Raw genomic sequence first — 14705 nt, 5'->3', positions numbered from 1 at the left:
ATATTAACACTCTCCATAAAGAGGCAGCAGGTTGCAGTTGTTGATGTGGACTAAAGGAGTGCCGGTCAGATTGAGAGAACCTTCCTCGCTCACAGACATCACTCTTCATCTGTTCATCAAGGCAGTGTTCTTGCACAGACCTGAAGCTATGCGGGGTGGTGCCACTACTTCACTGAGCCCATCACAGTATCCATTCTGGTAGTGATGAGCCCAACTAAGGTTGTGAGAGTCCTGTAGCTACTATATATTCGGCTCAATTACAGAAATATGAACACTTTTAAAAGGTTGAGGTGCACAACTCTAGTCATCAGGAACCACAATGCAACAGATTTTCCAGGCATTCTTAAATCAACAGCTGGAGACCTTGCTGGAGCAGTTATTATCCGAATGTTGAATCCTGCATCATATTTTGAGATGTCTAAAGTCAGAGCATGTTTTGAAGTTAAGAAGGGAAGGGAGTTACACAGTACTAAGATGAAATAATACATCTTGCATACATTAAAATAATCCACTTTATTGAACTTTACCTCTTTTATATTTACAACACTTAGAACTGTGTCCATGACAGTATCTTCTTGAAGGTTAAAAGAAAAACAAGGCAGTGAAGCAGTGTAATAACCACAGTATGTAACGGAAAGGAAAATAAAAACATTTGAGCTTACGATATTTTACACGCTAGTAATATCTTTCAAGGAATCATTCAAATATATTGAGCACACAAAAATATACAATTTCAGAGAATTTCACATCTGATGTTCTATTATTTGCTACATTAGCATGTTCTTGCGAATATCCTTACTGAAAAAGGCCACTTAGAAAAATGCACGTCTTTCAAGTTGAGGCCACAAAACTCATTTCATATTCTGAGGCCCTCTAATAAATATAACAGTTCAAAAAAGGCATATTCACACCAGGTCATTATCTTGTCACTACTATGCCCTAGTTTGAATAGCATATTTTTTGGTCCTGTGCACTTTGTCTTGAGCTTCAGAGTTGCATGATGCTGCACAACGCCTAGCTCTATGTTCAGATAAAGGTTCTTGAGACACAAACTACATGAGCCCCCAGCAATCCCCACCCTCTTGGTGGGCAGAAGCTTACTTGCAACTGAAACTGTGAAAATGGGAAGGTAGTCAGAAACTGAGACAGCACTGCATGCTGCAACTGCTTGATATGAACAGAAAAATGAAGATGTGTAGAACAAGCGAAGTTCCAAGTCCTTTTCACTTTTCAATGATAACAAAGCCGCAAAAGAATGAACTGTTCTTGACCCACTGCATGTTGCTTTTGCACCCAAGAGCATCTATTAAGGCCTTGTCATGTACAAGCTTAAGAGGCCACACCACTTTTTCTGTACATCATTCTGACTTTTAATAAAGTCTGTCTTGGGTCAAAAGAGAAAAAGAGGTAAAGCTCTTAATGGGCTGAGTGTTCTCTAGTGAACCGATTGCACTTCAACCCATATTATCACACCGCTTCAAAGCAGGATGATTGACAAACACACTGTCTTCAGTAACATTCCAGTTCTACAAGGCACAAGTCCCTGGGTAAGCCATGCCGATGTAGAATTTATGACAAAAATGTATAAAAAATCCTCTCTAACTATATTGAATTCAATAAATAGAGCTATTGCAATAGTGCCTTTGGACAATTTTTAAATATATTACAAAATGGTACTCTTAACACTCGTGTTGAATTTCCATTACCTGGCATCTCCATAAATAACTAAAAAATGGCAGAATGATGTATCTAGAAACCGCCTGAGAAGCAACAGCGGTCATACGTTGCTGTCTTGTAAGAGTGGCTCCTTGGCCTCCCCAGGTGCCTGGGGGCTGTGGGGGTGGCTGTGGGCTGACAGATGCTTCTTCCAGGTGCTGCTCCGCGGGGCCATGTTAGTGTGCTCAGGGATGAACAGCGCCACCAGTAGGGCGAGCAGCACAGCACATGCCCCAAACAGGAACGGAGGACCAGGGATTATTGAACTCTGCGTGGACAGAAATAAATCACAAAGGGACGGTAATTAAAAAGTGCAGAATGAAGCCCGCCAAACCCAGGATTTTTAGGGGTATTATATATCTTAATCTTGAGACATTCAATGTGCTATGTGAAATGAAATATCCCCTGAAGAAGTCTCAGCAGCTGAAATGTTGGATTTACCCCTGTTTTTCAGTCTGGGATTAACCAATACATGTCTCCTTGCAGCTAACACATACCAACGCAGCTACTCACTTGACCACAGTTTAGGTAAGACTGCACAGGGGGACCATGAGAGTGTGACCTGTACCCATACACTCCACAGACATCACATTTATAACTCCTGATACCAGCTATTAGTTGGCCAACATCAACTGCAAAAAAATGTTAGTGCCTCACTAAAAGTATCTGAAGATCAACAGCAAAATCTGCATCCAAGTGTGTTAACCTAACCATTCTTACAATGTACTGCAAGTCATGAAAGACTCCTCTGGGATACTGGCATGACAGGTAACATGTCCTGCGAAGAATGATATTCCCTTTTATAAGATAGAGACAAGTTCTATGGTTACATAGAAACTGAACATCAAAATCCTACCTGTCTGGTTTCATATTTGTTTCACCATCTCATACCATTTTGACTACATTTCACATTCCAGAGCATAATTCTGAGAGACTGACACCCAAACCTAAAGATGACGAGTTTCAATGACAATTCCATGAAGCTGGACACTGTACGTTACCTGATGATTGTGTTGAGAGTGATGTGATGATTCAGACTCAGCTCCCAGGCCACTGTTACTCACTGGGAGTTCATTAAGCTCCACATGGAATATGTAGAAAATTAACCCGTACAGCGCCGGTCCCAGGCCATTACACAGCCCTCGAATCCCAGTGATCATCCCCTGAACCACACCTATAAGAGAACGAGACCGTCAGCCTTCCACACACCATTCACAAGAAGACTTAGGTAAGCAGAAATCTAGCAGGATCACATGAAGATACGTACAGGACAAACATGTAGGGTACATTTTAGTTTATTTTAAAAAGTCTTAACCCCCAATGCTGGCATTTAGCACAGGACAAGACATGGAACAGCCCCCTGACTAAAACTGCACCTAACCTCACTGACTGACTGCAAACATGTTGTGCTTCTCTTCACTGTCTCGCCAGTTCTAATGAGCAGGGAGAGCTAAGAACGCACAAGCACAGCACAAACATTAGATTAGCTAGTGCAACGATCAAGACAAGATCTTCTGCTCCAGCTCTCAAGGCCAAAAAGATTTCTGGGTTTTAGATCCCTAAAACTCCTAGTTACTGTATTAACAACTAATTACTAGCTTAAGCTAATTTAATTAGTTTCACAGGCCAATCTTTTGACAATCAAGAACCATACTGGATGCCCTCTAATCTAGCCATTACACTTAAGACTACTGAGCTCTCTCTTAGTGGATGGAGCATTGGATATTTATGAGCTTTTCAAACAGAACTGTCAAACCAAATGGGTGAAAGAATAGATCTGTCTGACTTCACGACACAGCTTTGTGGCATAACAGAGAAGTTGCAAGATTACAAGTACAAGAAATACATAGTGCTTTCATTTTCAGATGGATGACAGAAACCAACAGCTGAGTTTCTGTACAAAGCGACTTTTTTCTTGCCCTGGGTACCTTGCTGGTCTGCTTCAGCTGTCCTGGATACAAGAGCACTGACTGCTGGGAAGGTATAGCTGCATAGCTGCAACTGCACCAGCAGCCCACATCATCCTGAGGAGAAACCAAGAAGGAAAACTAGTATCAAACTAGAAATATGCATAAAACAGCGACTGTATTTCAGGTTTATAAGATTAAATGTTTGGTTTAATAGTGACAGTACCTGCTTAATAATTTTAAATAACTCAGAATAGGACTGATATTAAAGGTTCACAAATTATACTTGATGATCTGTGACCTACAGTGTCTGTTAGGAAAAGCTCCTGGGTTTTCTACTCCTACAGAATACAAGGCACATAACAGGGTTCTGATCCAAAGCCATACCAAGCAAGTTGCAGAATCTGGAAGCCCAGGCCAAGTAAAATAGTGTTCTTGTTCCCAATGGACCGCATCAGTAAACTCAAGACTACAGTCTGTGAAGATAAAGAGGCAAGAAATCAATACTTTTTTACCTTGTTGAGCCACATGTTTGCAGAGAAAACCTCATTTTTTACCTGTGTTTCAGTGTTACTGCTCTGTGAGGAATGCTTAACTGAAGCTATGATTTCATTAAAGGGAACCTCTTATTGCATCCACCCCTGAGAGGGGGGAGAAATACACATTCACTTGTTCTCAGTTTCAGTTTGACGTTTTGGTAGCTAGTGCACTTCCTGTTTTTGGTTGGGTAGAAAGTGTGCCTGGGACAGATTCTAACATAGAACCTGTGACACTGTTCCATTTCAGATCTCTATTCAGGTTTGCTGGTTAACTATTTAGGAGACGACTTCTTTGCCAAAAGCTGGGGGAAGCTTCATCAGCCTCTGCCGTCGAATTGCTCTGTGGCGCACAAGGTGTACAACGTGAAGACGATGCAGCTGCCAGAGGCCAGGCCTTTCAGCATCATGGTGGACCACTCCAAGTGGTGTGTGACGAAGGGTGGGGGTCAGCACTGGACCTGCATCGCGGACACGAACCGAGAGATCGGTCAAACGAGAAGAGGAGGCGGGGCTGTGTGCACAAGCAGGCCTGGAGTGTGGAAGGCCTTCCTCACAGTAGTTGACACATTTGAGGACTGCCAGTAACACGTGGCTGGCAGAAATAGACGAACAAGAAAGGGCTGTTTTCAAAAGATACTGCATAGTTTTTCCAAGTCAAAGCAAATGGTGGTAAGTAATATGTAAGAAAACTCTGCAGTAGCTCAAGTAGGTAGTGCGTCAACACGCGTAGGCCGCAAAGGAGAAGAAAAGAAAAGGGAACGGACACCTGAAGAAGACTCTACAGCTGAAATGTTTCTTTTCTTTTTTCAGCATGGAATAAACCTTTACATGTTCCTAAACTATTCACTACTGACCTTAATAGCAAAAGTAAAATGTATTTGGAAAGGATATGTATCATGAGAAAGTCATGCATCTAAAAAAACATTTTTTGAATTAAGTACTGAATATATGGGGGGGGAGATATACAAATATTTCAAATCATAAAAGTACATTCTGTTTGTGTTTCTTTAAAGGCTTGTTTGTAATAAAAGTGCTGGATCTGACCTGCCTTCCATTATTCCTGTGGCCCCATTAGGCAGTTCATATCAAGCACAAAAACTGACGCTGCCGTTATATTGATACTAGTAGTCCTGTTCGGCACATATCTGTGATTTTTGTTTCTGTGGATGCGGGTTTTTTTTTTTACGCAGAAACCACACAATGGATGAATAATATATATATTTTTACTAGCTAAATCAATAACACCACAGACTACGTATTACAAAACACAAGACAACCTATGCAACAGGTGGATAAGGTTAAATAAAAACAATCACCACATCTTCATATACAGTACAGTTACTACATGGCCCCATTAGGCAGTTCATATCAAGCACAAAAACTGACACTGCCGTTATATTGATACTAGTAGTCCTGTTCGGCACATAGAAGCATTGGATTATATGACTGTTTACTCTGTGGAGCTGTCCACTTCGACTGGCTTTGTAATAGGCCTGTACAGTTTAAAAGAGAGTTTATGTTCACATTTTTATAAAGAATAAGGTTACAGTGCCGTGCTGGTGTTTCGACCTGGTAAGAATATCTTAAGTCTATTAAACCTTCCAGCATTCCTTAATGATTTACTGATTTTTAAGTCAAAGGCCATACACCTAGCTGAAGTTAAAAAATATCTAAGGAACTTAAACCATTATCAAGCTGGCACTTGCAAAAGTAGGCATGTCTCTAATGTTGGGTAGGATTGAGTTTCCCCTTGAAGTCTTGATTTACTGACCTGCTCAATGCCTGTGACCTTACAGTGATGTCACTCAGTCGTGTTCTTCTCCAGTGGGTGATCTCTCTTTATAAGCTCAAAGCATGTCAAGCGGGGAAAGACTCTCTCTCATGAGTATGTCAGAGGAGTGTGTGCACATTTCCTCATCCTGTTTCAATTGTTTTATTTTAACCTTTGCTAATCCGATAGGTAAATATTAACCCACATATAAGCTGTGCCCGGGAATGTAGACAGTGGAAACTGAAAAATGAACTTCACATGGCACAATTTACCATTCTTACCATTTAAAAAAAAGCTCTTAGTTTTTAAATAAATGTGTCTAAAAATATACGTGTCTCCACACACCTGAAGAAGGCTTCACAACCAAAACGTCATATTAGTTTATAGCCGTATCTTTAATTTGTAAAGAGCAGTTTTTTAGCAAAAAAAATGTATTTCTAATATCACACTTAAAGAGGGAGTACAAACTCCATTGAAACAGATGCCTACAGCCACAATTTAACGGCAGCCGATTGTAAGAGCCACCTGAGAAGTGACAGAGAAAAGCCTAGTTTTGCAGGGAAATGGTTGTTCTCTTTGAAAGATTCAATTGAATATATGGTGTGGCGTCGCCGGGGGAAATAGGTGTAAAAGAGATTTAACTCACACCACACTGAACCTGTGTTCTTCGTCCGTATGTCTCTCCAAATCCGTTCCGCAATCCGTTGCCAGTATCCTTAAGTTCCCAAATGCGTATGTCCACACTTCTCCGCGCCGTATCCAAAACCCATATCCAATAGTCCGTTATTCTGAAATTCCTTCCAGTACACTCCTAAATCTCTCGTTCCTCCAAAACGCTCTCACCTTACCAGCTTCCGCCCGGCTCAGTGCTTCTGTGGCATTTCTATTCCGTTTCCTGACGGAGCTCACCTGTCTCATTGTTTCGCCGTATATATCTTTTCCAACAGCGGGTCAGCCGGGTATCCGTGGCGGCCATCTTGCCTAGGTCTATACAGTAGTATAGACAGCGTTTCGTTGCGAAAATACCAGTTATAAATGACCCTTCCCCTGGCCCTCTTCCAATGGAATTAATATTCTGTTTGTATCTCATGAATGCTGTTAAATGATAGTACCTCTACCGTACTAACATTGAGCAAATTAAATTCTAAAGGCTAAATACTGTGCAGTACAGTGGGAAATATTGAATTGTTTTAGGAAATAGAAGACAAATTATATTTACAGTGGTTATCCAGAAATAATAAATGTATATACCATAAATTTACTGTTTTGCCAAAGCAGGACAGTTCCCCCTAGTGGAAATATGTTTGCACCGCTTTCCTTGTGCTACAAGAATATTTGCCAGTATCAAATGATCATAATGCATCTCTTCCAGGCTAAAATAAGCAACAGTAAACACTGGTATTTAACTGGAATATAGTAGCATAAGAAGTGGCACAGTGGTGCTGTCTCAGAGCACTGGGGCCATGAGTTCATCCTCAGATGTGGGGCTTGTATGTTCTACAAGTGTTTGCTTGGGTTGTCTTCAAGTAATTGGCTTTTGTGAAAATTGTCCCTGGTGTGAGTGAATCCTGCCTCTGGCTTTCCTGCAACCCTGTATTGGATAATGCAGTTAGAAAATGGATGGATTAAAGCCTTCATAACCTTTATAGAATTATTTCCTTTTACCACTAGTTTTAGTACTGGAAACCACTGCAATTTTAAGTCATATCCATTGAGCTATGAACTATTTTACCTTTTGTATATCCTCCTGAAACAGTGCTGCTGCACATTCCATTGCAAAAAACACTACATCCATTCGGTTACCAGAAAGGATCATTAAAACACTAAAGAAAACATACTCATTAAGCACAATTTGAGACCTTACATCTCATTTAATATGGAGACCATAGACTGACACTGACTCAATACATCCAGTGAAAGTGGTTCAAGCTTTTAGAGACAACCTGTAGAGTCTCACTGTCAGTCTCCGAGTCTGCAGAATGATTAAGATGCACAGTCTCTGGGGTGGGAATTCTTTCTTCTTGGCTTATTTGCCGATAAGGGAGAGTTGACACATTCAAGAACACCATCCACAATTCAGAGGCAAGGTGATTAGGAGACTCTCCTCCGGCTCCTCTTTTCATCATACAGGGAGATGGCTGGGAGCAGCACTCTGATAATGGGCACTGCCACCCACGCCACCATGTCATTCAGTTCTTCCATCGTTATCTGTTTTAAAGCAACAACAAATGTAGGTTAACCACGGAGGACTAACATTGTCTTTTATTGCTTTTAACAGGGTGTCAGCTGAGCATTAGACAGGATTCATCCATTCTCCCAGCAAACAGTGATAGGCTGATTTCTTTTAAGGTCTTATTTTTCCCCGACTTCTCCTTGCAATACGTCATATTCTATTCTCATTTTTTCTACAGCCTAGAAGCCTATTCTGGACTTTTCTTCCATTTGCTTTCCCTTCTTACCTCTCTCCCAAAACCAAAGCATTGTGCATTTTAATACACTGTATTACAATTAAAACACAAGACGAAAGGTTCTTATAAATGTAGCCTGGCAAAGAATAATTAGCACAGGACACATTTTGGGTTCTTTATTTCTAGGCGACTATGTGGTCTGATATGTTCCTGGTTTAAAAAAATAAAAGACATAACGATATTTCTATATACACAAAATACGGCAGTGGTTCACGCAGCGCGTTCAGAAATAAGCCGCTCACCTCTCAGCCCTCACCGAGAACTACATTACGATAATTAGTACGATACCTACAATTGCGAACACTTACACGGTGCTAAACATAAGTCCCTGTAAAGAATGAAGGAAGAGAAAATACAAGGAGCATGTGAAACCCATTACTAACAAACCAATAAACAGATATCCCCAGCCCGAGTAGTTGCCTAAATACTCTACTGCTTCAGTGTACTCCGTTAAAATCCAATATCCATCTTGCTAATCTTGTCTCAATCCTATGAAATACCCCTCTATACTCATTTAGGGAAATGACACCTTATTTACCGTTACGACTCTGTAGAAGTTACGGGTTCTTTTTAACGGTAACTCACTGCTTCTTAGTCCCTACTGCCCATGCGCAGAACGCTGGACTCAACCGTCAGGAACCGCCATCTAGTGGATTTGGAATAACTCCGCTATTCACCACTGGGTCACAAAATAGCTACAAATTGGTTTCTGGTACTAAATCTGTGTTTTGAAAATCATACTGCTTGGGGCACATTGCATTCTCTTCTTCTGAAGAGATACCAAGGGTTTTGAGTCCCAGCTGGGTTTCTTCACAAGTCTTTTTCATAGGAACCCAATTCCAACAAATTACATACAGTAATTTCTGATTTTCTCGGGCAATGCAATAGATGCTATTAATGGAATACAAGTACATTTTAAAAGACAACCTTAGATAATGTGACAATCAGTGCACTTTTCAGTCCTTCAGATATCCCTTGTGGTGTCTCCGGGGGAAAGTTTATGCAAATGAGAGAAGTACTCACACCACACTTTTCTTTCCTGAGTTTCGTGGCGTTTCTTCCTCCAACTATCTTCCAAATCCAGTCCGTTATCCGCTCTCTTAATCCTGTTCCGATCCGAGTTCCAAAAGTCCGTAATAAAGCCAATCCGCAATCGAAAAACCATAAACCTTTTCTCCCTTCAGTAGTCCGTTATTCCTTAGTCCGACCTTTCACATAAACCTCTTTCCTCTCTATCTTTCTCCCTGTTCACTGCCTCCGGGGCACTTATATTTCGGTTCCTGATGCGGCTCAGCTGTGTCTCATTGTTTCTCAGGGTAGACCCTTTCCATATACGGGTCAGCTGATTCTTTTTGGCAGCCATTTTGCTCAGTTTCATATCTAGTATTTTAACTAGGTCATTCTGAAAATACCTGTTATGAATGACCCTTCCCCTGGTCATCTTACACCCTTTACTTGGCTGGCCTGTAATGTGGGTGTTATATTCTATGATTTTCTTCTTGTTTTATTTATTACCTTGTCCAGTAGGTGGCAGAATTAGTACAGTAAGGGACTAGGCTTAAGGAGCAATATTTTTTAATCAAGATGACATCTTCCTCTAAAATATGTTTTTTATTCGGTAGTGGTATGAAAAACACAACCTGAAAATATAGTAATGAAAATGAAAAGTCAAGCTTGTGCAACCAGGTGATGTGCAGCTGGGCACGGGAATCGGGAACAGCGCCTCGTGCGGGCTGGTAGACCCTCGCTTCCAGCCTGCTGTCCGCCTGACTTTCTCTCCCATGGTTCTTTCTAATTTGTTAGGTAAGATCTGAAGTAATAAGGCTTTTTTAAAAGGTCTGTAAATTTATGTTTACTGATGTCATAGTTTCGGTTTAAGGTTTACTCGTTTATATTTGTTTTAAGAGTATCAAAAGTGTATTCTGGCTCTGCGGGTTATCAGAGACGAAATTGAACTTCGTTAGCTAACTGTGTTAAGTCGCTAGATGAAAACTGTCTGTGTGTTGTGAGTTAATTTCTTAGTGAGTTGAGTTGTTATGTTGTGTCGCGTTTAAATGGTGTTATAGTAAACAGGGGAAAACAACATGTACGAGGGTAGGAGTCAGACTCTTGCTACCAGCCTGCTGTAAACCTGACTTGTACGTATTTCTGGAACGCTCCCTTATTTTCTTCTATTTTTTAGAAAATAAACTTTAAAAAAGGGAGCCGTGTATGAGTTCCTCTTGCGCACGCCGGTGAGTGCACAAGATCAACGGTAAAGCTGCCAGAACTGAGAGGGACCCGCTAGAGGTCACCACAGCCAGGCAGAGTAGGGACTGTGACGTAAACTTGAGTAGTGCGTTATGGGAGTTGTAGTTCATAAAGCCAACGCTATGTCCGTGAGCAACTATAGCCAGTTCTAAAAGCCGGCTCCCCTTAAGTAAGGATTACACTTGCATTCCAGGCTTTTCTATGGAAGCCCGTTTCCGCCAGGGAGTAAAAAAAAACGCGCTATGGTATCTCAGAATTGCAACTTAGCAACTCTGAATTCTGACTTAGTAACTCTTTATATCTCACATTTGCGAGTTCGAAATAGCCCATATTTCATTGTCTGTCCTTTTGTTATTGTAACGGATTCGGGTTCTAGGGCTTGTGCCCTCGCCGCTCCCACCCTAGTTCGTACCTCACTGCATTGGCTCGAACCCAGCTCCTGAGTTGTTGAGGACAAGACCTGTATAACTATATATGGCTACAATACCAGAATTGACCATAATTAAAATTGCATTTCTACACTTCTTTTCCATCCCAAAGGATTAGAGGTGTAAATTATTAAAAGGCAAACCGTGTGTTATATTTTTGGGGTCTCTCGGCTCCACTGGCAGAGCCAGACTGTTTGGGACGTGTGACCACACAGGTTTGATACCGTGAAGGCTTTGAGTTAGAATGGCGACATTCAAATTAAACATTAAATCGGACATCGCCCTTTTGTCTGGATTTTCTCATTAAAACCTAATTATTAATATATATATAAAAAAACAAGTCCGTACAGGGACGAATACTGTAGCTTCCCTGCTGCAGCTTTTAATGACGTCTTTACTTGTACACGCTGGATACGTCAGATAAGGCAACTGCTTTGCAGATCTGACGTAATAGACAACATTTTGGTTATACCGTGGTTTATGCTCAAGTCCGTATTATACAAAATAAAGTTTTACCGCTCACGAACACGACGGATTTGTTTTCAAAATAGATTAATTAATTAATGGATTAATGGAACGATATCAGGGATAAAAATGGAGAGAAAGAAACCGGGATCTGGAGCTGTGAGTGTACTATCCATACGTTTATATATTTGAACTTTTAGGTAGTGAATTAAAAAAAAAAATCAGCATTAGTTTAGCTTTAAAATGTAAGGTTTAGTAAAACAGTAAAAACGTACACCTCGTAGTAATATTTCTAATACTGTTTTAAAAGCTCTAGAAGGTAAAATAAATGGAACATGATTTTAAAATTCCAGCTATGTGTTCTATTTCTGAAATCGTGGGTTAATAATTTATTGTTAACCCTTTCTGTATTTTATGGGAATATACGTACTGTACTTTTCTTTTGTTCTCTTAAGATGTCTTGGGTGAGAATATGCCTTCCCAATCTAAAACTCTAAACAGACTTAGAGAATCAACTCGTTTGTGCAGAAGAAAAAAAAAGAATGTTATGAACTGATTTAGCCCTCTGAACACCCTAGGGTAACTCTTCTTACCTATCTATAAAAAGATATGTCAGGAACCGTGGCCTTTAAATGCAGGGACTGCTTTTAAAAGTTAGTTTTGTAGCTGATTATGCCACCTAGCAATTCTAAAGACCTTTTCCCCCAGCAACAAGTTCTTTTTATCTTCCAGAACCACTAGTGCATCCACAGACCAGAAGTCATCCTACATAATTTCCATTTGTATTACAGTACTTTGCAATTCCAGTATCTATCATAGCCTAATCCACAGAACAAATATTACAACTTATCCACCAGAGGTACTTACTTACTCACAGAACATATTGCAGACCAGCTCAAGAGCCCCATTTGACCCCAGTTACCAAAACCAGAGTTCCAAAGGAAAAGTCCAGCTGCAAATATTCTCCCAAACCCAGCCCCAGTTGGAGACCTGGTGTGCCTGCTTCTGTCATAGCAAAGAAACTCTGTGTAGTCTTAGGGATCCTCCTCAGTCCTGACTGAGTCTGTTTGTTAATATGCCCCCCAATTTGTCTCTGAGTCAATTTTTTGAGTAGAGAGGGGGGGAAGACAATGCCTTCCTCCCTTGCTCACTGTAGAGAGTCCCTGGTGTCCAAACCCTCTCCTGGGTGCTGTGGTACAAATTGGTTATTCCTTTTTCTTCTGTTTCTGTGTGCTCTGGCTCTGTCACTGGGGTTATTAAAGCCCCCCTACCTTTCTTTGGGGGGGGGTTGATAGTTTTGGGTGTAAGCAGAGCTAACTTCTTGGGGCTCATTGATCAAATGGCTATATACAGATGGCCAGGTGTAAGATTGCTCTAGAACATTCTAGATTTTCTAGAATTGTTATGTTCTAGATCCACCTCCTCAGTCTGAGGCTCGGCTAGGCCAGTTTTGACATTCCATGTGTCTTCTCTGAACTGTGTGGTAATTAACAATGTTTGCACAAGCATCTTTGATCAGTAGGAAGCCCCAGAACAAAGAAAGACACATATTACTACCCTCATTGAACTCACTGGTCATTCTATGCAAACTTCAAGTCAACATTGTCCTTGATACCTGCTGTTGCCCCCACACCCATTTTATTTCACTCTGTGACAGATGAAATCATTTCTGCCATCAGCTCTGCTTGTTTTTTCTGGCGTTTTGGCTGTGGTTCTGTGAGGTACGATAGTTATGTTCTGTGTTTCAGGGCTGCTACACCATGCTGTATGCACTGCAGGGAGAGCAGCAGCTGTTGGAGAGACCCGTCGGCACTAAACTGCCGTTAATCCCAGGGTCTAAACCTCAATTTTGCAGGACTGCTCTTTCGGAGAAAGTAAGTGTAACCTAAAATGAAAAGCATGAATACATTTATTCTTATTTAAATCCAAACATTTAAATTGTAAAAAATGACATGTTTATTCATGGTTTTCATTCTTTTTAGGGGTAAACCAACATGTAAAATTGTATAATATGAAATGATACCTGGGACACATTAACACATTTCTGTGTGTGTTAGTATAATGTGGTTGCTGTAATGATTAAACTGTAAGCAAACTGTCTTCCCTTGACATCTTTGTGCATATAACATCAGGAGTAAGGTTATATATTTTTCTAGACGCAGTATATTGATCACATTATTGAAATTCAGCTGTACTGTATGCCTTAAAGCTTATTGTGCTTACTGTCTTTTTGCAATGTAGATATTTTTAGTTGGCTACAATGACTGAGAAATTGGAATTTGATTTTCAAGAACGTAGAAAAAAATGATAACAGCGATTCTGGAGTAGTCTTCCAAGAAACTGGCGACCGCCTTCGGAGGGGGGAGAAAAAAAACATTCTCATTTTTATGTTCAGAAACATAGGGGGATACATATCTGTGTTTACCTGTACATATCATGTTTTAATAAAATACTTACCTTCTATTTCAGCTGCACCAGCCATCTCCTGACTTCACTCTGACTGATCCCCGCGGTTTCCTTTTGGATTCGAAGTACAACAGCCTCCATGACCCCCACCTGCGCACCTATTACCATCGCAAGGGCATGCAGGAGTCTCTGCAGAACAGAGGCTTAATCAATGAGCAGAAGAAAGTAAGGCTGTTTGGAGTTTGTGCAAAGAATGAGGCTTTTTTGGTATGGTGAAGGAGTGAGGTGTTGTCAAAAAAAATAGACCAGGTTCTAGCTCATTTAGCTGTAATAGTTTCCAGTAGCGTGATTTAACTCATGTCTGCACTCCAGCATAGATGTATTCGGTGGGCAGGCCTTTGGTTGTAATCAAAGCATGTAATAGTAGATGTAATCAAAGCAGGCCTATGGTTTGTGCTAAAGTCCTTATGCTCAATAGATATTCAAACACAGAGTACTTGACTGTGCTCTAGATTTGTAAAATAAAAATAAAAACATTTAACCTCCTAGACAGTACTTGAAACATGTTTCGTCTGTTTTCAGGTCCTCTGCTCTTTGAAAGAATACAATCAATATCATAACTACCTTAGCAATGTGAAGTTGCAGTATGACAAAAATTATGTGACTAAACAGGTAAGTGTGATGTTTTTAAACAACCGTCCATCTGATTCTGACTCTTCATCATAGACTTCTGCCTTTATCCAGCCCGCAATCAG

General features: G+C 40.6%; 1 protein-coding gene and 1 pseudogene across 1 annotated transcript in view; one reads left to right on the top strand and one right to left on the bottom strand.

The window, feature by feature from the left end:
- Positions 1 to 4747, top strand: part of LOC138241249 (uncharacterized) — a 28933-nt gene extending 24186 nt beyond the window's left edge. The window contains exons 5-6 of the mRNA XM_069194365.1: positions 1872 to 2016; positions 4410 to 4747. Coding sequence (XP_069050466.1) covers positions 1872 to 2016; positions 4410 to 4747 — 483 coding nt within the window. The remainder of the gene's footprint in view (positions 1 to 1871; positions 2017 to 4409) is intronic.
- The window catches only part of LOC138241282 (deoxyribonuclease-2-alpha-like), a 129345-nt pseudogene that overhangs the window by 65634 nt on the left and 49006 nt on the right, over positions 1 to 14705 (bottom strand).

The sequence above is a fragment of the Lepisosteus oculatus genome, chromosome 9, assembly GCF_040954835.1.
Source record: "Lepisosteus oculatus isolate fLepOcu1 chromosome 9, fLepOcu1.hap2, whole genome shotgun sequence".
In the NCBI taxonomy this organism is placed as follows: domain Eukaryota; kingdom Metazoa; phylum Chordata; class Actinopteri; order Semionotiformes; family Lepisosteidae; genus Lepisosteus; species Lepisosteus oculatus.
Note: the sequence above shows the minus strand (reverse complement) of the source record. Positions and strands in the feature narration are given on the sequence as shown.